This window comes from Podarcis tiliguerta (genome assembly GCF_965153285.1).
Source record: "Podarcis tiliguerta genome assembly, chromosome: 8".
NCBI lineage: Eukaryota > Metazoa > Chordata > Lepidosauria > Squamata > Lacertidae > Podarcis > Podarcis tiliguerta.
Genome location: NC_139541.1, coordinates 53,793,458 through 53,819,289, shown reverse-complemented (window position 1 = coordinate 53,819,289; position 25,832 = coordinate 53,793,458). Strand labels below are relative to the sequence as shown.

General features: G+C 48.7%; 3 protein-coding genes and 1 long non-coding RNA gene across 8 annotated transcripts; 1 reads left to right on the top strand and 3 right to left on the bottom strand.

Moving 5' to 3' along the window:
- Nucleotides 1-1,246: 1,246 nt before the first annotated feature.
- Nucleotides 1,247-12,244, bottom strand: MEAF6 (MYST/Esa1 associated factor 6). 4 transcript variants are annotated; one of them, XR_014514321.1, is made up of 9 exons: nt 11,545-11,793; nt 11,227-11,342; nt 10,223-10,310; nt 9,524-9,569; nt 8,161-8,350; nt 3,358-3,387; nt 3,130-3,188; nt 2,566-2,599; nt 1,247-1,901 (listed from the first exon to the last, which is right to left on the bottom strand). XR_014514321.1 is itself a non-coding variant. In XM_083452992.1 (8 exons), the coding sequence occupies exons 1-8, from the start codon at nt 11,647-11,649 to the stop codon at nt 1,893-1,895; spliced, it is 618 nt and encodes a 205-aa protein (XP_083309118.1). In that variant the 5' UTR covers nt 11,650-11,792; the 3' UTR covers nt 1,247-1,892. The 4 variants fall into 4 exon arrangements, 2 of the variants coding, with proteins under 2 accessions (XP_083309118.1, XP_083309119.1); XR_014514320.1 differs by lacking the exon at nt 3,358-3,387 and having other exon boundaries at nt 11,545-12,244; XM_083452992.1 differs by lacking the exon at nt 3,130-3,188 and having other exon boundaries at nt 11,545-11,792.
- LOC310683258 lies at nt 4,468-8,154 on the bottom strand. The gene is made up of 2 exons (XR_014514327.1): nt 7,435-8,154; nt 4,468-7,395 (listed from the first exon to the last, which is right to left on the bottom strand). It is a non-coding gene; the product is annotated as an uncharacterized lncRNA (long non-coding RNA).
- A 1,192-nt stretch (nt 12,245-13,436) lies between the features above and the next one.
- SNIP1 (Smad nuclear interacting protein 1) lies at nt 13,437-19,507 on the bottom strand. Of its 2 annotated transcripts, none has more exons than XM_083452959.1 (4): nt 18,500-19,507; nt 17,368-17,470; nt 16,463-17,040; nt 13,437-14,936 (listed from the first exon to the last, which is right to left on the bottom strand). In XM_083452959.1, the coding sequence occupies exons 1-4, from the start codon at nt 18,577-18,579 to the stop codon at nt 14,672-14,674; spliced, it is 1,026 nt and encodes a 341-aa protein (XP_083309085.1). In that variant the 5' UTR covers nt 18,580-19,507; the 3' UTR covers nt 13,437-14,671. The 2 variants fall into 2 exon arrangements, with proteins under 2 accessions (XP_083309085.1, XP_083309084.1); XM_083452958.1 differs by lacking the exon at nt 18,500-19,507 and adding an exon at nt 18,044-18,120.
- A 148-nt stretch (nt 19,508-19,655) lies between these two features.
- On the top strand, nt 19,656-24,770 carry DNALI1 (dynein axonemal light intermediate chain 1). Its single transcript, XM_083452986.1, has 6 exons — nt 19,656-19,849; nt 19,969-20,105; nt 21,162-21,331; nt 22,018-22,196; nt 22,932-23,096; nt 24,437-24,770. The coding sequence occupies exons 1-6, from the start codon at nt 19,769-19,771 to the stop codon at nt 24,470-24,472; spliced, it is 768 nt and encodes a 255-aa protein (XP_083309112.1). The 5' UTR covers nt 19,656-19,768; the 3' UTR covers nt 24,473-24,770.
- The last annotated feature ends 1,062 nt before the right edge of the window (nt 24,771-25,832 follow it).

The following is a 25,832-nucleotide window of genomic DNA, read 5'->3' as shown; positions in this document are numbered from 1 at the left end:
TGTAGAGGCAAGCAACAGCTCACCCAGGGTCAATATTTAAAAAGTTTAATACAGTAGTTCCCAAAGTAGGTGGTAGTTTTTATTGTTGTAAACAGCTTTTATATACTTTGGGTGATATAGCGGTATACAAATATTTTTACAAATAAATAAGGATTGATCTTCCTCTTCCTGGTTGCAATAAAAAATGGCAGTAATAATAAATCAACTGAAAATATGCTGCCTTTACTTAACACCCAAGATCTTTTGCCTGTTGGCTGCCTTTCTCTGCCTATTGTCAGGACCCAGCCCCAGAAATTCCCAATACTTCCCTTGGGAATCCCAGGAACCCCCTTAGAAGCCAGGTGTCCCAGTGCATTTTGCCTAACTTGTTATCCTCCTTTCAATGGCTTTCTTGCCATCTTCACTGCAACATAAATTTAAATGTTAAAGGGGTTCCAATGTGCCAAAGGGAGGTGACTTGTGATTTATCTTGGTGTTGGTGCGAGGTTTGGTTGTAAGGTCTGACTTTTAACATCTAGGCTGAAGGCACTCTTGGCTGGTTACTTCCTAGCTGGATTCCTCTGTCTGAGTTGCCTTTGTTTAAATGCTGATTGGCAGGGGGAGGAGTGGTGAGAAAAAGGGATGGGCCAGAGGAGAGGCGAACAGCAGACTTATCCATGAAGGTGGTTGCACACATTTCACACACCTGCCCAGGTGATGCTCCTGTATCTTTCGTCACAGAGATTTCTCCACCATTCCCATAATTTTGAATCCTTGAAATTCAGGGAGGTGTGACAACAGAGTGCAAAACTAGAACAGCCCAAATGATGAAAGCAGAACTGGGTGATTTTCAGGTGCTTGTTTTGGAAATCCATGTCTCTGGTTCCTTTGCTCCCTGCTAAAAAGAAGGTGCCCAGTCCCACGACCACCTGGCGTCCCCACATCTCAGAAGGTCTCTCCCAAGTGCTTCAGGCTGGATCCATGAACGGCCACAATCAGGTGAGCCGGCAAAACTCACCAGTAGTGTCATCAGAGAGCTCCCTCCCAAGCCCCCCTCCCCAGCACTTGCCCAGGTGCTCCTGCTAGGGCCTGCTTGCCTCTCCCCAGAGCTCTTGGCTGCAAAAGGGCTTCCCTGTCTTGATGCAATGTTGCCTTGCAGACCACCACCAGCAGGATCTGGCCCTGACCCAGGCTGGCTGGCTTGCTAGGTCCCCCCCACCCCCAGAATAAGACATGCCTTCTGCTCAGAAACAAGCTCAGTGAGATGGAAGTTTGATGGCTTTATTTACAAACAAAAGACAGAAGTGTTTTTAAAAAGAGAGAGACTCTGCCCCCACCACCTTCATCCCTCTCAAGCATCAGGAGAATTAAATAGTCACCTTCCTGCTCCAACCCGCTGCCTCTTTGAAGTAGTTCCCCCAGCATCACCACAGTCAGGCTCCAACAAGAGGGAAGAGGACCTACATAGACAAGGGGGCAGCACAGCTGGACTGTATCTTTTCTTTCTTTTTTTAAAAAAGTTGTAATTTAAATATCAAGGTTTGTTGTTGTTGTTTTTTAAAAAAGCAACATCATGAGACAAAAAACCGGGTTATAATGAAACAGAAGGAAACATCAACAAGAGCATTTCCTGATGGTTATTTTACACATGATGGAACAGCAGCAGTGAGGCTGGCCAATCCAAGGTGGGCGTCTGTTGCCGAACAGCTGAGAAGGAAGGAAGCAAAGAAGGAGCAGCTGCTGCTGCTGTCACAGATTGTCTCCATCAACATCATCTGAGCTGAGCTGAGCCAGGAGACCTGAGCAGTCTGGGATGGGAAAGAGCTGGCCTTGTGCTTATTCAGTCTCCTGGCGAGGGCTGGGATTTGGGGTGGGAGGCAGACAGGCTCTTGGAAGATTCAGCATGGAGGCATCTAGTAATCCTGCGGCAGGAAAGAATAAGGTGGCAGGGCATCAGTACAGCTGCTCCCACAAACTGCTGCTTCAGAATCCCACCCCATTCTTTGCATTCAGTGTGGGGAGAGGGAGGAAGATTTAGCTCAGCAGGGGCAATGCCAGAGAGAAAGGCGGATGTAAACACTGCCTTTGGTGAAAACATGAGAACGTATCTGCCTGCTGGTTCAGGCCAACGGCCCAACTAGTCCGGCATCCTCTTCTCACAACGGCCAACCAGATGTTGCAGGGGGAAACCAGCAAGCAGGACCCAGGCATAAAAGCAGTCTCCCCGCCTATGGTTTCCAGCAAGTGGGATTCAGAAGGATTGCTGCCTCCAATAGTGGAGGCAGAGCCCAGCCATCATGGCTAGGACAACCCTTTCCATGAATTGGTCTAATCTTTTAAAGCCACCCAAGTTAGCTGTGTGAAGAAGCTTAACTACTTAGACACATTGCCCTCCATTCATTAAGTGGAGGATGAGTAGAGGAAGGATTCACCCCTTAGTGAAAAGATGGGATTTGTCTTAACTCCTCATCCACCCTCCCCATCCCAGAATTCTGTCACTGAAAGAAGAACTGGGTGGAGAGAAGGGCAGGTGATTGAAGGTAGGGGGCAGAGAAGGGCATTCCAAGGTCAGAGGATGATACTTACAGCTCGGGGCTTTTTGTTCAATTTGAGATCAATCCTGCAAGGAAAGAAAGAGAAAGGAGCTTTCAGATGAGATTCAGGGAAAAGTCAGATCCAAAAACCAAGCCACAGAACGTGGTTAATTTGTCCCCAGTTGCCAATTCAGCCAGGCCAAAGCAGAATCTGCCCCCACCCCAACAACATACCCCAACCCTGCACAAAAATGCAGTTTTCTACCCACACAATCAGAAGGAAAATGAATTAGAGAGTTAGCTAGCATCCATAGACTGAGTTAACATGTCATGCGCTATGTTAGCAGGTTAAAGAGTGCAGCTCTTTTGAGGAGAGAGCGGATGTCAGATTGAAAGAGGATTTGGCTACCCCAGCCAAATCAAGGCTTTGTGTTTCTCTGCAGCGGGGCGGAAAAAATGCCAAGTCCAACATGGGCCATTGGCTTCAGAAAGCAAAGCAAGAAAAATCAAGTTTTCAAAACCCCAACAGAAGTTTATCTGCTTTTTAAAATGATGTAAAGGAAGCGGAAGAAGGAAGCCGATTGAGTATTGCCAAGGTTATTAAATAAAAAGTTACCTCCAATGCGCTTTTGTCTGTATTTTAAAAAACTTGCCAGCCTAACCTAATATACATACCTACAATTAAACAGATAAACTATGGGTTAGAATAGCTTTGACCAGGCATGGCGGGAGGAGTAGGGGGTGGGGGGGAGGGAAGAGATGAAAGCAGGGGAGGGGGGGTTGGTGTGGAGAAAGGTCTACGGACTATAAACACAGCACAAGAACTAAGTCAAGTCAAACTTACTCAAAGTCATAATCAAACATGCCAGACGGGCTGAGGGGGCAGCATTTGAAAGGAAGAAAGCAACAGACATTAATATACTATGGAATTAAAATTAATTAGTCGATTAGCCACCCTAGCAAGTTTATTCAAAAATAAAAACAGAGCCAGTGGCAGATGATCCGAACCTCAGAATAGGGCATCTGATGACCAAGCACCGGCCTTTAAAATCCCTCCCTCTCTCTCTCCCCCGCCCCGCCTCTCAGCCTGGCACCCCACAGATTGCACCTCCCACCCCACAAGCTCTGTGGATCATTCCTATGGGGCTCAAGGGGAGAAGAGCTGCAGGGGGAGGGAACAGGCAGGTGAGGAGGAAGGAGGATGATGGGGAGGGGGGCAAAGGCAGCTCTTAAGGGCAGAGTAGCAGTGGGTGGGAGGGAGCTGACACGGGAAGGTGGGAGAGCAAAGGCAGGAATAAGCAGCATCAGAACGGATTCGGTCCCAGACATTCACGCACATGCCAGCCTCACTCACAAACCCCGGTCTGGAATCTTGGGGGGATTGGGATTTTCAACAGACCGGTCAAACACAGCATGGCTATGAGATTCCCGGTCCGGAGCACCCAGGAGGAAGGGAAAGCCTGAAGTGCCCCACAACATCAGTGGTTTTTAAACAGAGGTCGGAGGGCCATCATCTGTCAGGGATTCCTGAATTGTGACTCCTACACTGCAGAGGGTTGGAATCCTGTCCAGCTCTATTAACTCTGTAAACCTTTGATTCTACCCAGCTGCCAGATATTCTGAATGCCCACCTAGGATGTGAAACTGTGGCAGACTCCCATTTTCCACCCCTCATCCCCCTTTCCCACCATTACCTTTTGCATTTTCCTAAATTGCAACCCCTATGGGGCAGGTCCCTGCCCTCTCACTATTGCAGAACAGCCTGAACCCAGATGGGGCTATGCCAATAGCCACAACATGCTGCAGTTAGAGGTGACATTTCACCTGCATTTTCCATCTGACATCTGATGCTCAAAGGAGGCCTCTTTCCTATTTGGAGTTGGGCCCTTGGCAAACCCCAAGGAGCATCCCTTGCTGTGAACCTGAACTGCACTCCTGGGGCAGCTTCTCCCCCCCCCCCTGCAACCCATAAATGGGTTTGCTCAAGAGGGTCAGCATGGAGCAGTGGTGAATCAAATGCCCGGCTCCAAACAGTGAGTCACCGGGTGAACCATGCCTAACCTACTCCCAAGAGCTGCTGAGAGGATAAGAAAGAACCATAATTGTCACCCTGAACTCCTTGGAATGAAGAATCAAAAATTACTAAAATAAAGCTACCTCCCTCTACATTACTGGTGGGGAACTTTTGGTCCACCAGGTAACCCACCACGCTGTTTTGGGTGTCATTTCAGCAGTGGGAGAGCTGAGAAGCAGAGAATGATTGGCTCTGCTGGGACAGGCCAGCCCCATCGGGCCTCCTCTGCCCTCAACTGTCACCTGCAGGCAGCCATTCCCCCCAGGCTGCCTCTGTGGGAGAGATGGGTACCAGCAAGGCTCATTTCATCAGCTTTGCTAGAGGCCTAGCTCCATCAGGCACCTCCTGCTCCTGAACTGTGCCAGCTGGTCAATACAGGAACAGCTGTGCAGAAATTGGTACCCGAGTTTTGGTTTTCATTTTCCTCTTCCCTCCCTGTTCCGTTTCCCTTGCGTGTCGTGGTTTTTTGTTTTTTTTTAATTGATTGTAAGCCTCCAGGTAGGGATTGTCTTGTCTTGATTATATGTACTCTAGTGTCCAAAATTGTGGAAACATTCTGGGAAAAGTGCATTTCCGAGGTTTGATGGCTCATAACACCACTTCTTTTTTGGAGTAATACCATAAAATTCTATATCAATGGAAAGATAATTTAATGAAGAATGTAATGCAATAACTTTTATGAAGGATTATTTATCACAACAGCAGTCATAAAGAAGAAACGTGAAACACACAGAAAAAATGAGATATGCAAGAATTCTCACCATGTCAGTTAATACTTAGTTGGGTAAACTTTAGCTTTAATTACGGCATTACGACGCCTTCCCTTGGAATGAACCAAGTTTTTTAGTTCTGCAGCTGTAATAATGTGAAACCAAGATTGAATTATTGCCTCTATTAATTGGGTTTTATTGCTGGGTTGCTTCTGACTAACAAGTTTCTTTAGTTGGCTCCACAGATTTTTGATTGGGTTAAGGTCTGGGCTATTCCCAGGCCATTCCAGCAGTCGAATATGATTATCTTGAAACCACCTTTTGTACACAGCAGCAACATGACATGGAGCTAAATCCTGTTGAAATATTAAATAAATATTTATATAAATGCTTCATTGTCTGCGAAAAGATCACGTGTGGAACGCTTCAGTTCGGGCTCAAGTATTTCATTTATGTATTTTGGGGCATTTTCATTCCCATTAATGATGCAAATTCTGCCCACAGCTTTTGCTGTCATACAACCCCAGATCATAAAACTAACTGGGTGTTTCATGGTAGGTGTAATCCAAGTAGGATGTAAATCTCATCTGATTCTTCTCCTCACGGAAGGTTGTTTTGGTCTCATCACTCCAAATAACACTGTCCCACTATTCTGCTGTCCAGCTGGGTTTTGGCCCAATTTAATCTTTTCAGCCTTTGTTTGAGAAATAACCATGGCATTTTCCTTGGAATTCTAGCATTTAGAACATATTCCTGCAGTCTGCGCCAAACAGTCCTTGCACTCAACTTCCCATTACATTGCGCCATGTCATCTTGTATACACCCAGATTATTTTTCTGCCACGTAACCACAGTCTCTCAATTCTTCTGTCATTACTTGCTGTTGGGCACCTTTCCCTGCCTTTACCAGTCTGATTTTGCAGTGACTGAGTCTCCTTATACCTCTTCAAAAATTTAGAAATGCTACCTTTAGTTAAGTTTCCACCAATTTTTCTTCTAATTTCTTCATAACTGTAGCCTTGTTCACTTAACAGTACTATTTTACATCGCTTTCTGGGTTACCAGTCAACTCTTTGCACCATTTATTTAATTTTATTACGTTTTACAAGCTCACTAAATGAAATAACACAAAAATATCAACCAACTTGATAGCAATCACCTAACACACTGTCCAATGTCCTCCTCTCAGCTCCAGTACATAACATCAACAGCTGAATCCTACTGTGACCTGATTGGATCATTGCCAAAACAAGACGACACCTGATTGGCTCTCTAAACACTCATGCTCATTGGCTACATTCAAATGAAGGAACTCTACTGCTTATCAGCCTAAGGCAGGTATGCATACCTTTTCTAGTTATTTGGGTATAACTTTTTACAGAATACAGATAAGTGAACTTAATGTTGCATTCTTCATTAAATTATCTCTCCATTGATATATAATTTTATGGTATTACTCCAAAAAAAAAGTGGTGTTATGAGCCATCAAACCTCGGAAATACACCTGTTCCAAAAGGTTTCCACAATTTTGTCCACTAGTCTAAGCTGCTCTGGGAGTCTTTGGGGCTGAAGTGCGGGACGCAAATGCTCCAAACAAAATAAACAAAAAAAACCACGCCTACCTTTCCCAGCCCTGATGGCAGGTGAATCAGATGTAAGAAAATTCAAGGTAAGGCTTGAGACCTCAAGCTGGAGCCCCCTCTAAGTGCTCTCACCCCAGACTCTTCCTTTACAGGCAAAATGGGCTGCTTTTTAACGGAACATCTTTGTCTATTGCCCTGCACAGTAACAGGAAAAGGGGAGGATTTTGCCTGTAAAGCACCTTCTCCTGCTTCCTCTTCCTTTGCAATCACACCTTGAACATCCTATGACCTGACATTTATTTTTATTTATGAACCACAGTCCTACCCCACCTCCTTCCATCCAAGGAATTCAAGGTGGCATTGGTTGGTTCTCCCTCTGCACATCTTATCCTCACAAGAACCCTGTGAGGTCGATTAGCCTGGGAACAGGGACAAGAGCCCCCAAGGTCACCCAGTGGCAGCTTCATGGCTGAGTGGGGATTTGAACTCTGGTCCCCCAGGTCTTAGTCAAACACTCTAACTCTGCGGTTCCCGAAGTAGTGCCCCTTGGGGGACAGTGTGATTCCTTAGGGGGGCACTAAGAGGCAAAGGGGGGGGGGAGGGGGGCCGCTAGAGGTGTAAATAACACTCAGACTTCGAAAAGCTGGTATCAATGTATCAAGTTCATCAGTTTTCTTGAAATAATTAAGCTAAATAGCGTTAACTGGATTTTGAATAAATGTGCAATTAACTGTTACTGTTTTGAATTCTAGTGTGTTGTTATCTACCTTAACGGGTCATGCAAACCACTATTCTGAATAATGCTTTTTACAGAGTAGGGGGCACTGGGGATGAGGTTATGGAACCAAGGCAGCGGTGGCCTGAAAAAGTTTGGGAAGCACTGCTCTAACTGCTGCATTGCACTCCCCCTGCCCACCTGTCAAAGTGGCCCGAAAATCCAGTCCCCGAGCCCTGCTCTGTGGCACCAAGAGTCCTCTTCAACACCCACCTCAAAAGAAAGATTTGGTAGGGTGAGACTCTCCTTCACGGGAGGTTTTTAACCAGAGGTTCGACGGCCATCCCGCAGGGGTTTTTTAGCTGCGATTCCTGCGTCGCAGGGGGCTGGACTAGATGTCCTTTGGGGGTCCCTTCCAACTCTACAATTCTATGATTCCAAGACCAAAATATGTGCCAAGCCAGAGGGGGAAATCCTCTGGCAGGGTATTTGCCCTTCAAGAGAAGGTGCCCTCTAAACCCCCCAACTCCAGCTCAGCCCACACACCTGGCCCTCGCCCACCTCACCTGTGTCGATTTTTGTTCTTCCGTTTTTTGTGGCTACTGTGGTGGCTGCCCGAAGTGGAGGATGCTGCCTTCTGGGGCTTCACCCCTTGGACGGAGCCGTCCAGCTCTTCCGCTTCTTCTTGGCTCGGTTCGTTCTCCTGGTTGTGGAAGTCTGGGGAGGTGTCACTCTCCGTCCCGCTGCCAGGCTCCCCTGAAGGAGAAATCCAGGCACGCCTCAGAGCTCTGAGAAACAGCTGCTCTCATTGGCTCTGGCCAAAAGGCCAGCCCCCAGGGGTCAGGAAGGAAGCCCCCACAGCAGGGAGGAAATGCACTTTTTGCACCCACACCTGAATCAATTATCAATTTACTTTTCTTTTTAAAAAATAAAATCATTATATTTCTAACCTATTCTTATCTTAGAAAACTCAGAGCAGGATGGAAGAGTAAATAAGTAAGAAACATGGGCTGATCTGGGTGATGCAAGGGTTGCCCTTCTCCAAGCTTTCCACATGAAAGGCCTAGTGTCAGCCAAATGCGCCAAATTAGTAGATATTCTCACTGGCCTGTTTTATTAGGCCTTACACAACAGAAAGACCTGCACATGCAGACAATGGATTCTATGTGCTATGGTCATCCAAATGATATAAATCAGCCTTGGCTTACATGAGGGAGTGTTCTATGAAAATCCTATGCAGATGCCAGATGTGCCTATGTGATGCCAGAATTGTGGGCCTGCCCACAGGCATTCAAATGCTGGGCAATTGGTCAAGAAATGGCCAAAATCCTCAAATATCCCAACACCACTGCAGCTTTATCTACTAAATCTGTAGGAAGAGCAACTCAAAAGTTTTCAGCTCTCAGGGAAAACCTTGCAGGACTTGTGACTTCTGCTTTGGTATAAAAATGTGTGAAGTTTAGCATTAGCTGAAAAAATAACTCCTAAATTACTTGGTGGCAAAAGCTTAGAGGACCCTGGAAGTTTTTACGCTGTTTGGTGAAGTATTATATTATTTATAACAAGCACACGGGACTCTCTCTCCACAGCACAATATGAAATTCAGCTTTCCTAATGGTCTTAAGTATTCCACCAGTCTAACATTGGGTCTCACCTAGATATACTGCACTTATTTTGATATTTCTATTATTTTTATTGTATTGGGTTTTCTGTTTACAGTACTTCAATAAAATAGTTAATTATTTCTTTTTTTAAAAAAGCTTTCCACGTGCAAGGAGCTTTTGGCATTCAATCCTGCTCTCTTCCAGAAGTGGGACAGTCCAACTATGCACCTTCTGAGTTGGATTTCATAGCATCTGCGAAGTGAGCAGTGTGGAGACAAGTTCACAAGAGAGGAAAGGGGCTCAGCAGGAAGGAAGGCCAACTTACGTTTTTCAATGAGCTGGTCCTGAACTCCTGCCAGTGCGCTGACCGCCTAGAAAACCGAAAGAGACCAAATTGAGGATTGTAGGAACTTCTGGGAGACTCCACCCCATCGCCTCCTTCTCAGGGCACTCAAAGAAGTCAGGCTGGACTTCTGAGATTGTGCAATAGGACAGGATCAGGATGCAAATCTCACCCCACCCCAAGTACCTGACCCACTTTCTATGCTTTGGTAGTATCTCCCTTGACAGGATCTCAGGCATCTGGTGATGGGGAAAAGCTTCCTCTGCCCCAGGAGGGCTGGCATTGGTCCTCCCTCAAAGAACAAACTACACCTGAATAAGACAAGGTGGGAAGGAAGGAGACTGGGAGGACCCAAATGGTGTGTGTTGTGGGAGAGGGCTGGCCAAAACTGGACAGGAAGAACTCCAATGCTTTCAAAATAACAAATAAACACAGAGTTTGCTCAACCTGAAAGATGTCTAGAGAAGTCGAGGGATCAGTTCAGTGACTTCTTCCTGTCAACAGAGGAGGATACAGGGAGACTAACTAGAGGAGGACCAAAAGTTGGAGGCAGCAATGCTTCTGAGTACCAGTTACTGGAAATCATGCAATATGCTTTCCACATGTTTGAGTGGAGGGAAGGACATAGGAGGGGGAGGCCTCAGAGAAACAACGCAACCCTCGCCCCCAGGTTGCACTCACAGCAGCTGATGTGACTGAAGACTTGCTGAAAAGGCGCTCGGCTTCTTTGAACTTGCGGTTCCGTCGGTCATTCTTGCTGTTGGAGTTCCTGGAAGCAAGAGAGGAGAAAGTAGATAGAAACAAGTTTTTCTCCCTGACTGGACCTTCAACTGAATATTTAGGACAGCTACACAGCATATCGTTAAACTATGGAACTTGCTCCTGCAGGAAGCAGTGCTGGGCACCAACCAAGACAGCTTTAGAAGAGGATTAGGCCAATTCATGGAGGAGAAGGCTATCCACGGCTACTAGCCAGAATGGTTATGCTCTGCCTCCATCGTCGGAGGAGGTAAATGCTACTGAATGCCAGTTGCTAGAAACTACAGGAGACGAGGGGGCTCTCGAGCTTGGGTCCTGCTTGTGAGTTTCCTGTTGGGGCATCTGGTTGGCCACTGTGAGAACAGGATGCTGGACTAAAAGGGTCACTGGCCTGATCCAGCAGCCTTCCTATTGGCTGGTGTAAGTCAAGGGCAGACCTGTGAAATTGCATCTCCCCACCACCACCTGAAACAGGGAAACCACCCCTCTTTCTCTCTTTTCAAGAAGAAGTGGGAGGCAGTGTCCTTTTGCAGGCCACCTTCTGGACTCTAGAATAAACTGTGGCTGCTGTATGACAACAGATTAAGGCCCAGGCCCAGTGGGTGACACACATACACACCCCGGACCCCAGAGAGATGGCTGTAACCCCTGCCCCAAATCAGGGAAGGAGCACTGGTGAGGCAGGAGATGGAGGGTGGGGGGAGAAGGAAGCAATAGCTCAAATTGGAAGGGGGGCAGCAGGGAGTCACCCGCAGCAGTCCAGGCCATGGGACACCCCCCAGAGGAGAGCTATAGGGTTTATCACTTAGAGCAGGGTGGACCTGGTGCAGTTGCAAAGTGCTTTGCTAGAGGTCTCCTGTTGCTACCCATGACGCCGGTCCTCTTTGAGGGCAGCTTTTCCGTTTGGCACCCCGCCCTCCACTCACTTCTGGTTGGTCAGGTAGCGGTCCCAGCCTCGGATGATGTTGCCGTACATCTGGGTATCTTCCAGGTAGCTGCCCTCGAAGGCGTAGATCTGCCGCTCCAGGTTGGCCAGCGTCTCCTGCAAAAGGGCAGAAGGGAGAGAGGAAACATCGAGCGCGCGGTGGGTGGGGGCATTTGGAAGAGCAGGGGCAGAGAAGACACCCCTCCCAGCGCCCGCGCGCGCGCCCACCCACGCTGCCGTGGCTAGGGGCATCATCATCATCTTCGCCCAGGCCTAGCCCGCCCCTCCCCTCCCTCGGCGTCGGGGGGCTCCTACTCACGGCCAGCTCCTGCTTGCGCTTGACCAGCTCGGCCAGTTCGCGACGGGTGTCCGGGATCTGCGGCGGGGCGCCGGCCTTGGTGGCCGCCCCGTGGAGCGCCGCCATCGCCCGCGAGAAGGAGGAGAGCGAGCGGCAGGAGGAGAGGCGAGAGGAAGGCCCGACCCAGGCAGGCGAGCGGGAGCGCGATGCCGGGCGGAGCCACTGGGAGCAGCAGAGGCTGGAGCCTCCGCCTCCCCCTCCTTCTACCCCGCCGTCGGGCCAGCCCTTGCGCGGAGGCGGAGGCAGCCAAGCGGCGGTTGGGCGGCCCGCAGGCGGCAGTCCCCGCCCTGCCAGCTCCCTCCCTTTCGGCGGGGCTTCCACTCCGCCGAGCCACTCTCGATAAGCAGCAGCAGGAAGGATGGAGGGGCCGGAAGGCTCCGCCCGCGCTTCCCTCTTGGATCTAGAAGCGCCCGCCGGTCCCAATCCCAGCCGATGGTTGGGCTGGGAAGGGTCGGGGAGCCGACGGACACAGGCCCACGGATTCCCGCCGCCCTTCCACCTGGGGAGGTCTCTCACCCAGCCAGGAAACCAACTCACAGTTGGGCTCCCAAGCCTCTGCCTTTCTGACGTTACTCAGCAGAAGAGGGGATGGAGAAGAGTTGCACTATCGCCTCCGTTCAAATATATTTAGGGAATGTCAACAGGCCAGGAGAAGTTCCTGGGATTCCTTCAACGGGGCAATGGGTGCAAGAGGAAGCAAATATTTGTTAGGAAGCAGAAAGCAATTATATTTCGAACCAGGTCTGAACCAGGTGGCAGAGGCCCCTCTGTCTTAGGGAGTGAGTGATGTGTGACCTTATATCCCTTTTCCTCCAAGGAGTTCAAGGCGGTGCACATGGTTGCCCTTCTATTTTTGTTCTCACAGCAAACCAGTGAAGTAGGTTAGGCTGAGAGGCAGTGACTGGCCCCAGTTCACCCAGTGAGCTTCATGGCTGAGTGGGGATTCAAACCCTGGTCTCCCAGGCTGTAAACCGGCACTCTAATCACTGTATCACACTGGCTGTCTCCTCTGTGCCAGTAGCAGATCATCCAAACCTAAGCTCATGGTTTGTACACCCCAGACAAACTGTAAGCCGGAAACTGAGAACGCATTAGGACAACACATTAAGTGAAATCATTGCTAAGCTGACAGCAATTGTGATCTCCTTAGGGAGTCCACACAGTTGGGTTTGGCATTATAAAGTGGGTCATTCAGTTGAATGTACATGGGCAGAGCCACAGAACACATTCACCTGCCCATCTCAGACCAGGTTGTCTAATATGTTCTTTCATGGATTGGTTAAGTCCATTCTTTGCTGCTCTTCCTTTTTAAAAATTGGGGCTGTATGTGTCATCCCAATTTTGTGATTTTGCTGCCTGCAGTGTTAGAAACTGAGATATGAAAGCTAGGAGCTAAATGGCACCTTAAACCTAGGTTATGGGAGCAACAACAGAATGTCTAGGTGCAATTTGTTATAACTTGAATACAAAGGCGAAAATGAATGAACTGCAGCTCAAATATTCTGTTCACTTTTCACATGGTCTAGTCCTTCCCCTGTTCACCCCCACCAACATTCTTCAGAGGGTCACAATGGCACTGTATTGAAAATAAATATTTTGGTATTGGATTATGGGGCACAGGCTCTAAACAGCTTACAGCGTGACTCCTCAATAGTACAAGGTTGCAGTGATAGAATGGTTTGCCGTGCTTGCTGAATGCCATTTTTTAAAAATACACAGAGCTTTGTAAACTCTACTTTTGCTGCTTATCTGTAATATCACACCAACCCACCTGTTTTCATTTAAAAGTTAAGTAGGAAATAACATTATCAATTTGGAGAAAGGAAGAAAAAAACCACAGCAATATAAACATGTTCAAGCTAAATTTACAAATCCTTTATTTAAAAAAGAAAATAGGGACTTCTGGGAAAGGCAATACTGCTGTCCAAAACCATCTCCATCACCTAAAAGCTTGAAAATCTGCATTTTGGCCCCATATTTACATGCTAAACTTTATCCTAATATTCTTCTAGACATGCACACAACCCTATGCACATGGTACATTTATGCAAACAGGAGGTGCTCTCAGAAAGTGTGGGGCAGTAGGAAAAGTTACTACCCCTACACACAGCAAGTTGTGTTTCCTTTATTGTAAGGCAGCTACACACAAAACTGCAGCTACAGAACCTGTGCAAAAGTTTTCAGAGTGCAAAAGGGTTGTGGGCGAAGGTCTCTTCCACCTCCCTTCGTACAACACTAATACACCTGCCTCTTGCTATCAGTAAGACAAAAATATAGTAGCATCCACATTGAAAGAAAGGAAATTAAACTTACTTAAATGTTTTTTGGAAACTATCCACCATGCTAAGTGCAAAATTATTCATGGGGTAATACAGGTGCCTGAGAAACGAACTTAATGCTCCCTTCCCCTCAGTGGTAAGAAAGCCAGACAGAGGAGACAGAAAACTTCCTTTTCACTCCAGATTCAACTGCCACGGATCTGGAAAGTATATCCCTGAAAATGTATTTTGATGCACAATTTCCTACATGAATCTCAGAAATCTACACAATTTTTTGCAAAATCTTTTACCTCAACACATTAATAAATCGAACTGCTAGAGACATTACAGAACATCCAACAGGCTTTAAACCAAAATTCTTTTTTTTTCTTAAAAAAAAGTTGCATCTATCATTTTAAAAAAAACTGTGTGCAAGCAAAAAAATAAAAGGGGTAGGGAGAAGCAAAATAACCTGTATGTTTGGAAAAGGCAATTTTTGTACAGGTTGGTTTCTTGTTTCAGAGTCTTAAATTAAAAGATACATTGAGAAACTCTAGCAACACAGCTGCGATATCAGCTGGGCATCAAAAGTGACCTCGCTTTCCTAGCACCTTCTGATTAACCCAAACCATTTGAAAAGCAACAGTTGGCTCTACTTCAGTGCCCATAACCATCAACTGACTGTGTGAGAAGTTCACAAATTAACATGACTAGCCAAAGGCAGCAGATTTTAAGGCAGTGAGAGGCATCGGGGCAGCAATGCTTCAGTCCACACAAAGGATCTGAGGCTCAGCTGCAGAGAAAGGTTAAGTCCACCCCCTGATGGGCTGTCAGGTGGATTCTTCCTCCTCTTCCTCCTCATCCTCCTCCTCTGCCTTCTGGTCCACCTCTGAGGTATCTGATGACTCATGGAGCAGAACATACTCCCTGCTACTGAACCCAAATTTCAGGACATCCTTCTCTTTCAGTTCGTAGTAGCGCTGAGGCTCAATGCGCTGGTTGTTCAGAAATGTGCCATTGCCTGAGCCAAGGTCAATAATGTAGGGTTTTACCTTCCGGCCCACTGTGCCATCAGGGCGGGTGTATTCCACAAGCCTTGTAAGAAACAAGAGATTTGTACTGATTAACAGCATAATATATGGGAGCCCAACTTCGTTAAGATTTCTCCCAGCTTCCAGCATCCCACAACAACCCTGTGGAGCACATTTTAAAACATAAAACTCCTTTGAACATAACTGACAGCAGAGACCTGTGTGCTTCTTCAGGAAGAAGAGCTATTTAGTTGTGACTGCTTTGCTCAAGGAGATCAGCTGTGGCCCTTTCCACCTTGAGAAATTTAGTGGAACTATTGATAATGAACTTAAAGCCCCATAAGGTCTGCTCTGGTTTTAAACCTTCAATATGCCCCATAATTGCAATTTCTGATCACTCCCAGTCCTCACACTATTCAGCATATAAGGAATGGGGAATAGGAACCACCCAGTGGGCCAGATCCTTAGACAGGAATTCAAAATTCAACACTCTTACGACTGTTCTGTCAGCACAAATATTTCTGCTTGCCAAGTACAGCTTGGCAAGCCCCCTGTCTCCTGGGTGCTGCTCTGGGGGTTCTCCCAACCCTTAAGAGATCTGGAGGAGGCATAGGGAGGGTAAGCTCTGTTGCACTGGCTTCCATTAGTTTACCAGATTTGTCAAGGCTGGCCCTTAATTCCCCCACCCTCTGCCAACGTCATAATACTGCCAGATGACTGGCACATGCACATGTTGAAGTTCAAAGGAGCATGCTTTCAAAGGGACTTGCTGTAACCACTGATTGGCAGTCAGAGGGAGCTCCTTTGAAGTCATTCTCAAGAAAGTGGTTTGGGTTCAAGCTGCTTTCTCCATAAACAAAGCATTTCCCCCTCTGCAGAGAAAAAAAATTCTCTGTTCCAAGAAGGTTTGAATCCACACCCCTTCCTGCAAACAATGCAAGTCCCCTCAGCTATGCTAGGGAGTTCCTATCAGCACCAACAAAGAACCTGCTTGCAAAGGAACAATTGGGGGGCTTAAGTTAAATCCTTTATAACCGTGTCTATACCTGCCCTACACTTCACATCCTCTATGTAAGGCCAAATGGGGAGCAGGTGACTGTAGTCTGTGGGGAACAGTTTCATGGATCAAACTGGGACCTGTGCCAGGCTTAATTAGGTCCTTGGGCTAGAAGCTCCCTGACACTTGCTTGGGACTTGTTGCTTGTTTGTCCCAAGTTGAAGGAATTAGAAGGGCTTTACTAGGAGACAAGGCTGACATCAAATTGCAGGCAAGGAGCTTTAAAGCAAGGATACTTTCTCAATAGCGACATAGTGTACCAGGAAAGAGGAGCTACGGTCAAAACGACAGCAGATGAATGTATTTGGCATAAATTTGCTGGAGAGGGGTAGGACAACATGGAGGTAGCAATTACAGGGCGTATTTATCAATACAATGATGTATCCAAAGTCCTTAATACTGTCTCTTGCTGTATAGATCCCAGCCAGTAAGTGGGGAGTATTAATAGCTAACTTGAAACGAACAGCTACTCATAGCTCATAGAGGCTCCTAAGCAGCTACATATCCACACCCACACCTGGGCCAAGACTTACCGGTACTGAAAGACGGCGTGTTGTTTTGAGCAGGAGGGGTGGTCAATAGGGATATCAGCAATGCGTCGGTGCCTGCCCAGCAGGTAGGCACTCTGCCTGTGAATGTACATAACTGGGAGAACCTCGTCGTTCTTGAAAGGATACAAACGCCACCGCTTCTTGGGGATCCGTGCTTCTGGGGGCTCGCTGTATTTGATCACGACACCACGGAACGTATTGGAATCCTCCAGAAGTGCACCAGACAGTTCAAAGCTTGGTTTCTCTTTATTCCCTGGCTCTTTGTCTGTGCTGTGTGACCCCTCTGCCCCTGGATTCTCTTCGTCACCGCTGGCTTCTGCCTGCTCCCGGCGCTCCCGACGTTGCTCATTATATAATTCCCTCTGTGCCTGCTGAACCTGGAAGCGATGACCGTCCCTCTCCCTTTCGTGGCCCCCAGGCTGATCCCGGTGGGGCTTCCTTCGGCCAGCATGGTCCCGATGTCTGTCTCGGTCATTGCTTCTTTCCCGCCTGTGGCCCGGCTCAGAGTGGTCTCGATGTGGACGCTCCTCATGCCCCCTCTGGGAGCGTTCTTCTCGCTCCTACATTAGGGCAATAGCAAAAGGCAAGTTTTTAAAAGTTCTGTTCGTGAGTATAAATAAGTAAAATGGTTTCAGCTTTTCATATATTTTCTAAAACTGTAAAACTGTTATCACAGCATGCTGAATTTAATAGCCACCCTACAAGGTATGTTTGGAAAAATTAAGCTATTGCACAATCTAATGGCAGTGCTAGTGTTTGTTTAGCTTTTTTTTTTTTTTTTTTACACCAGTAACTTTTGTTTCCTCAAGTTGTCCATACTTGCTTTAATCCCAAGTGTGCAATACAATACAAAGCTTCTGTCAATTTTATCTGGTACGCCCAGTTACCTGCTTTACTTTAGGTATCACATGATGCGGACTTCGGCTTCTTTTCTCTCGGGGGGATTTGCTTTTTTTGTTTGAGGACTTGTTTTTTCTTTTTGACTGTGACCTTTTAAAGATATGAAACCAAGGTTAAGCACATGAATTCCCATCAGCAAAAAAAAGGCACATGCAAGTCAACACAGTTGATCCACTGTGGTCTGGTATACAGCAATTCAGAGGTGAGAGTGGGGCATCAATAAGGAATATATACCCGACATTTGCAGAATAAAGTTAAATCAACAAAGTACAGAAGATAAAAACGCAACCAGGAAGCATAACAAAACAGCAAATAAAGCCAACAACTATTTAAAGAGACAGCAGGTGACACAAAGACAGGGGGCTGTGAGGGCTTCCTGTATCTTTCCACTGTCTGCAATTCCTCCTATGCTTAAGCAAGATCTGAGGTGAAGGCCAGTGGGATAAGGAGACCTTCACAGTTGAGGGGGCATACTGTACTTGCTGGGAGTTGCAGTGCAAAACATCTGGAGGGCACCACGCCAGCAAAGGCTAGTATGTGTAGCACCACTCTCACAGTCAACAGGTGAAACTCAGTTTCCCTAATGTGTGTTATCTAATCAAAGCCCAATGCCACCACAGAAGCACTTAACCCACATTTCCCATAATTGTCATTCTGCCCTACCTCACCTTCTTGCAAAGCCAGTCAAGCCAGACTTGAATAGGAAAAAGTTGCCCGGAGACCATAGTATTATTCGTTGTCTTCATATCCCACCTTTTTTAGGCATGGAGCTCAAGGTGGCAAACATGGTGCCAGCTACCCTGTGAGGCAACATAGGTTGAGAGAAGGCAGTGGCTGGTCCCCAAGGTCACCCAGGGAGCTTCATGGCCGAGCGGGGGGTTTGAACCCCGGTCTCTCCCATGTCCGACACTCTTAACCAGTACAGCACACCGACTCTCGGTCCTTCAAGGCTCCTTTTTATAAGGCAAAGGGCAAATAAAGCGAGTCGGCCCACGGCCTCGCGCCCCCCCTTCCCCACGGAGCGCCAGTGGAGGAGGTGGCGGCGCTGGGCCGGGCCCCTTCCCCTCACAAGACACAGGAGCTTCTGAGCCCATCCCCGCCACCCCCGGGCATCATCACCTGCCGGCCCCCGAGTTCCCCGGCGGCGGCGAGTGGCTTCCGCGCGGGCTCCGCTTCCGCCGACGCTGCGGCTCCTCCATAACACCGCCTGCCTCTTCTCCTTCTTCTTTTCCTCCCCCTTCCGCTTCCAGGTCGTCGCCTGTGTCACTATCGAGAAACACTTCCCAGCCAGGCTCGATGCCGCTCTACCTACTGTGCGCTCTATGGTTTGCCCTGGGAGCGGAGTTGTCTGGAGGACTAGTCGTGGTCAGACGCCCCCTGGCGGCCACTGATAAGACATTTACTTAATCATGCAGTGATGGCCAAACTTGGCCCCCCAGCTGTTTTGGGACTACAGCTCCCATCATCCCTAGCTAACAGGACCAGTGGTCAGAGATGATGGGAATTGTAGTCCCAAAACAGCTGGAGGGCCAAGTTTCGTCTTCACTTAATGGGTTCATTTATTGCTTTTTCATAACAAACGAGAGAGAGAGAGAGAGAGAGAGAGAGAGAGAGAGAGAGAGCAGGAAGCCCCCCCCCCCAAAGCCGTGTGTGAAGCGCTGAAGACGGAGGGAGGCGCGATAAATACGGAATCTATCACTGGGGGAAAGGAGATGCTTCTCAATCCTTTCCGAAACAGCCCTAGACGTGACCCAGAAGTGAGGCTCGCCACTGCGGGGCCACCACGTAGAATGCCCCGTCGCTTGTGCTCGCCAGCCGCGCCTAACTAAGCTCACAGACCTCCAGGCGCTTTCCATGACGGGCAGGGACAGTCGGGGGCGGGGGTTGAAAACAAGGACAGGCTCATCCTGAGCAGGTGACCGCTCCGCTCCTCTCTCTCCCCTTCTCCTCTCTTCCAGTCCCAGCCTCAGGGATTGTTGCTGCTAAGCTGCTTTGCAGGACAGTTTTCGTGTGCAAAGCAAAATAGCAAGAATACCCGCACTGGACTATGTTAAGAAGGATTCAAGCAAGAACAACCCCGTGCTTAGCCGCGAGCGGCTCTTCTCTGCTTGCCTCTCGGGAGGAACGGAGCAGCGGTCCACGGTACCCGGAAGTCGGCGCAGGCGGCGCTACTCTCACGAACCCTTTCGGCTCCTGCGTGTCTCTAGGCTGCCGCGTTGTAGATGGGACGGCCGCGGTGCTTTTCTGCGCAGGCGCGGGCTGGAGCGTGTCATGTGACTGGGCTTCCTGTCCGAGCCCGGTCGCCGTCGCTATGCCAACCTTAGCACAACAGGTCCCGGGGCGAAAGCCGGGCCCGCCCGGAGGAGGAGAGGAGCCGCCGCCGCCATCATGATCCCGCCCGCGGACTCCCTGCTCCGCTATGAGACGCCGGTGCTGGTCAGCCGCAACACTGATAAGCGCTCGCCCAAGGTACGTCCGGGGGGGATGGCGGCTGGGTCTGAGCTCGGTGCACGGAGCCCCTCCGCTCACCCCAGCCAGCCCCGCTCCACTTGCCTCTGTCTCCGTCTTCTTCTCCTCCTCCTCCGCAGGCGCGTCCGCTGAAGGTGAGCCCGCAGGTGGGGCCTCCGCCGGGGCCCGTCCCGACGCCGAAGGGCAAGACCCCGCCGCCCACTGTAGACGCCACCAAGCAGCCCGAGGAGATCCTCAACGCCATCCTGCCCCCCAGGTGAGATGCAGGCTCTGTGAGTGGGTTGTGTGCGAAACCAAGTGGCTCCTGTAATCCTGCAGTTACAGGTCTACTCACAGTGCACTCAGATCCAAGCAGCTCAAGGAGTGGAGGCTACAGTGTTCTTAATGCCCTTGGACATGGAGCCATCCATTGCTCAGCTTAATGTGGATTATGAACCCCTCCCCCGTGCCCCCTTTAATTCCCCCTCCTCCACGGGCATAGCCAGGATTTCTATTAGGGGGGGAAGCTTTGTGTTGGGGGGACCTCAGTTAAGTATTTTTATTGATTTATGGGGTCAGCTGCCCCCCACTTGGCTATGCCCATGTCCTCCTCTACATGTTTTCTTCCAACTACTGCTGTCACTCACTTTCTATTCCCTAAATCTGGAGTTTCCCTATACAACTGATGTAGCTCTTGTATTCAAATTTTCAAAGCATGGGAATCTCTATTTAGGGAGGACTAGATATGGGACCCCCGGGACGTGGGTGGCGCTGTGGGTAAAACCTCAGCGCCTAGGACTTGCCGATCGTCAGGTCGGCGGTTCGAATCCCCGTGGTGGGGTGCGCTCCCGTTGCTCGGTCCCAGCGCCTGCCAACCTAGCAGTTCGAAAGCACTCCTGGGTGCAAGTAGATAAATAGGGACCGCTTACTAGCGGGAAGGTAAACGGCGTTTCTGTGTGCTGCGCTGGCTCGCCAGATGCAGCTTGTCACTGGCCACGTGACCTGGAAGTGTCTTTGGACAGCGCTGGCCCCTGGCCACTTAAGCGAGATGGGCGCGCAACCCGAGTCGGACACCACTGGCCCGTACGGGCAGGGGTACTTTTACCCTTAGGTATGGGACAGCAGTAGTTTGAAGAGGACACTTTAGGTTGGGAATGATGGAGGCAGGAGGAATTCACAATCCATGATAAACTGAGGTCTGAGCAGGCTTTGGGTTGCTGTCTCCTTTCTAAGATTTAGAAGCCACTGGAAATGTCTCTTTCATTACCAAAACATAAAGTGAGCCTGCTTGGTCTCCTTGAATCCTAGCCTCTCTCTGCTTGCTTTGGTGTAGAGAATGGGTGGAAGAGAACCAGCTATGGATCCAGCAGGTGTCGAGCACCCCCAGCACACGCATGGATGTGGTGCATCTGCAGGAACAGCTGGACCTCAAACTCCAGCAGCGCCAGGCCCGTGAGACAGGCATCTGCCCTGTGAGGCGAGAGCTGTACTCCCAGTGCTTTGGTGAGTGAGTGAACAGAGCCAGCCCTCTCCGCATGCACAATCTCATCCAGAAAATGAGGGCATGAGTCCCAGGTCCTCGTTTCAATGATTTGTCACATCCTCACCCCCAGTTCTAGTCCTACACCTCTTCCAATTAAAATACAGTAGCACCTCGGGTTACATTACCCTCGGGTAACGTAAACTTCAGGTTGCAAAAGTGGCAAACCTGGAAGTGTTTTGCTGCACACTCATGCGCAGAAGCGGTCTACCGCCACGCGCATGCATATGACAGTGATCCTCGAGTTGCGAAAACCTGGGGATCTGGCCGGACCTCTGGAACAGATCCCGTTCGCAACCAGAGGTACCACTATAGCACACTATAGTGTTATTTCCCATCCCACCCTCACCCCCAAAATACATCCCTTTCTGCTTATCCATTTCTTTTTAACCTGCCTCCTAAATAACTGTAGTTCATCTTCCTAGGAAAAGCCTCCCTGATCAACTTTGTTGCTGCTACAAGTACAGCTTTGAAACCTAAGTTAGAGCCATTAACTTGCTCGCAAGCTGGAACACCAAACACTGAAGAATTCTTGTCCTTTAAGGCAGTCATGAGTCCCTAGCTTCCAACCTCTGGAGGTGGGTGGGAGAAAGAGCATCAGTCCAGACTTTTCCCATGCAAAGCCTCTTTTGCAACTCTTCCCTTGCAGATGAGCTGATCCGAGAGGTGACCATCAACTGTGCAGAGCGGGGGCTGCTGCTGTTGCGAGTGCGAGACGAGATCCGGATGACAATTGCTGCTTACCAGACCCTGTATGAGAGCAGTGTTGCCTTTGGCATGAGGAAGGCACTGCAGGCTGAGCAGGGCAAGTCTGATATGGAAAGGAGAGTAAGTGTGGAGGCCAACATCTCCCACCGCTGCACGATCTTAGTTGGGGAAAGAAAGGCAGAGTTGGTTTGGGCCTCAAAGCTTCTTGGCAAGCATGAAGTCTACCACTTGCTTATAGTTGTGCAGATGTGTGTGTGCAGTGCATCTTATTGCAACTTTGCGAAGGAGGATCATCAGCTCCAAGGCTGAGCTGCCTAGGATGAGCAAGCCATGGGAGCCACCTGAATAGTAATTACTGTCACACATCCTGCCTGCTTCTAGTAAAGGTAAAGGTACCCCTGCCCATACGGGCCAGTTGTGTCAGACTCTAGGGTTGTGCGCCCATCTCACTTAAGAGGCCGGGGGCCAGCGCTGTCCGGAGACACTTCCGGGTCACGTGGCCAGCGTGACGAAGCTGCTCTGGCGAGCCAGCAGCAGCGCAGCACACGGAAACACTGTTTACCTTCCTGCTATAAAGCGGTACCTATTTATCTACTTGCACTTAGGGGTGCTTTAGAACTGCTAGGTGGGCAGGAGATGGGACCGAAAGACGGGAGCTCACCCCGCCGTGTGGATTCAAACCGCCGACCATACGATCGGCAAGTCCTAGGCACTGTGGTTTTACCCACAGCGCCACCCGTGTCCCTGCCTGCTTCTATTAGGTGACAGTAAAGACACTTCCAGGAGGCCTGGAGAAGTAACACTGCACTTCTTGTGGCCACTCATTAACCTGGTGGGTCTGTTTTTTGCTCCAAGATTGCAGACTTAGAGGATGAGAAGCGGGACTTGGAGAGGCAAGTGAATGAGCAGAAGGCCAAGTGTGATGCCATTGAGAAACGGGAACTTGAAAGGCGGCAGGTGGAAGAGAAGAAGCACACAGAAGAAGTGCAGTTCCTGAAACGAACAAATCAGCAGCTCAAGGTTGGTTAGAGGGGACAGGGGCTGGATTGGTGCATAAAGAAACCACTCTTTCTTAGACATCCAAATTCTGTTGGACTCCCAGCTCCAGTCGGCGATGATGGAAGTTATAGTCCAGCAAATTCTACGCTCCTAACAGGATTCTGTGTTTAGACTTTAGGAGCCTTCCCGCCCCATCACCTATTGGTTTCTGACTTTAGGAGGGTTGCTACATCTTTCCTGCTCATCTGTTATACACAGGACACACCCAGGTTGATTTGGTCAGGCCAGTTTCTAGCTCCCAATTTACATGGCCTCCCAGTAATGTATGTTTTGTTAGAAAATACCAGAGCCTGGCTTTATGTAGGCATGTCCCTAGTCCTTAACCTGGTCTGGAAGGCCAGAGTCCTTAATTCTAATCTGTTAGCCATATGCTAACCAGCAGTGGTATTCTTAATCAGAGGACTTACGACTTGCTGAGAGGATCAGCTATGTAGAAAGTTCAACATGTTTCACTAGTAGTGAGGGGCATTATTAAGGGTCCCAGAAGTGCAACTGTACTCTTTAATCTTAGTCCGTCTGATCAAAACCAGATCATACAGAGCTGAGCATGTCAGTTGACAGGGTGGGATATTTTACCAAGTTTCAAAGGGCTACTTATGGGAAATCGAGGCCTGTTTGAGTGCTTCACAATGGGTATTGTGTGCTTAGAAGTCTTGTTTCCTTCCACCTGTCCCTTAGGTAATTTAGGGATGTTATGATTGGGGTGGAGGGACAGAAAACACTTTCCTCTTACCAAAGATTTGCCTCCTTGGTGGAGCCTGCTTCTGGCATGCAGGGAAGAAAAACCAGCAAGAAAATTGGATGTGGCCCCCAGTATCCCTTCCTTGTTCAGTGGCAGCCAGTGGTGTTTTTTTTTTCTAATTGGGCATCAAGTTGCCTCTAGTCACTGTTGTGAGCCTGAGTCCCAGAAATGATGTTCATAGCACAGCCCTCAGACAGCCAAGGGCTTCACGGCCAGTCATGAAAGCAGAGAATGCAAACCACTGTTACAGCAACTTTGATTCAATTTCCTCTTTAGTACTTTTACATTATGAAATGAGACTTTTGTAGCCAGGAAACAGTGCCAACTCTCCACTTTCTTCTCATAAAGCAACAGATTTCCTTGCCAAGAATGAAAGAAACTTAATTTATAAAACATGGGATGAGGAATGCAAGAACAAACAACACCCCCCTCTCCACTCCAACTTGTTTCAGCCCCCAGCACTGCAGCAGCCTCCAAGTGAAGCAGTGGATTGTTAGATGTGCACCTTCTGGCAAAAGTGAGAGACTAATTAATTAGTCTGTATTTTTCTGCTTTTCAGGCGCAGCTTGAAGGCATCATTGCACCAAAGAAGTAGCGGACCTTTCCAACAGCCCAGGGCTGGAGGGGGGAGTGCCTCCTGAGTGGCAAACAAAAGAATATCTTCCAAGAGTTCTTTAATTTGCACCCCCTCTCTCATCTGGAGCAGCTCCCCTTCTCTGCTTCTAGTGATTTCTCAGCTGGCTTGGGATTTGCCTCACCAGTTTACCCTAACTAGAATTTTTTTAAGTATTTTTTTATGTAGTAGTACTTCAGTTTGTTATTACCAGGCAAGCCTCTGCCCCGCAGCAGGACAAAGGCTCTACAAAGTCACATTAAACTAAACAATTCTGAAACTTGGTCTGTTTGCTTAATTGGCATGAGTTTCCTTGATATTTAAATATCCAGTCAGCCTCTTTAAGAACATAAAGATAAAGGTACCCCTGACAGTTAAGTCCCATTCACAAACGACTCGGGGGTTGCAGTGCTTGTCTCGCTCTACAGGCCGAGGGAGCTGGCGTTTGTCCACTTCCACAGAGAGTTTTTCCAGGTCATGTGGCCAGCATGACTAATCCGCTTCTGGCGAAGTGCATTGAAACGCTGTTTACCTTCCCACCGGAGTGGTACCTATTTATCTACTTGCACTGCGTGCTTTCGAACTGCTAGGTTGGCAGGAGCAGGGACCGAGCAACGGGAGCTCACACTGTTGCGGGGATTCGAACCGCTGACCTTCTGAGTGGCACAGTGGTTTAAACCACAGCGCCACCAGCCTGCTAAATCAGGCGTGCATCCTGTTCATAGTAGCCACCCAGATGCCCCAGTGGAAACCCAGCAAGCAGGATTCCAGCACAAGAGCCCTCTCCCCTCCTGTGGCTTCCTGCAACTGGCATTCAGAAGCATTGCTGCCTTGAACAGTGGAAGCAGAGCATAGCCACCATGGCTAGTAGCCACCAATAGCCCTCTCCTCCTCCATGCATTTGTCCAATCCTCTTTTAAACCCATCCAAGCTGGTGGCTATCACTGCTTTGTGTTTGGGCGAGTTCCATAGTTTAACTCGGGAAATGAGCAGTTTTACTTGCTGCTGCTTCATTTCTTAATTTCCTAGCCAGAGGTTTAACAAGGGTCAAACTCTTCCCACTGAAGCAGAGCTAACTGATCCCATCTCCTTTTATGGCAGGTTTATTTATTTACATGCAGGTATGTGCTCTATCAATGATTTGTAGCTCCAATTACAGGAGCATCTGCAAGTTCAAGGTTCTATATAAAAATTTCTCTATCTGCCAAAAACATACAGGAAACATATCCCTTAACATTAGACAACCTATAATTTGAGAGCTCAGGAATAGTGCATAGACGCAACTTATGCGGGCTAAAGCTGAATCCCTATTTTCAGTCAGAAAACTGGACAGAAAGGCGTC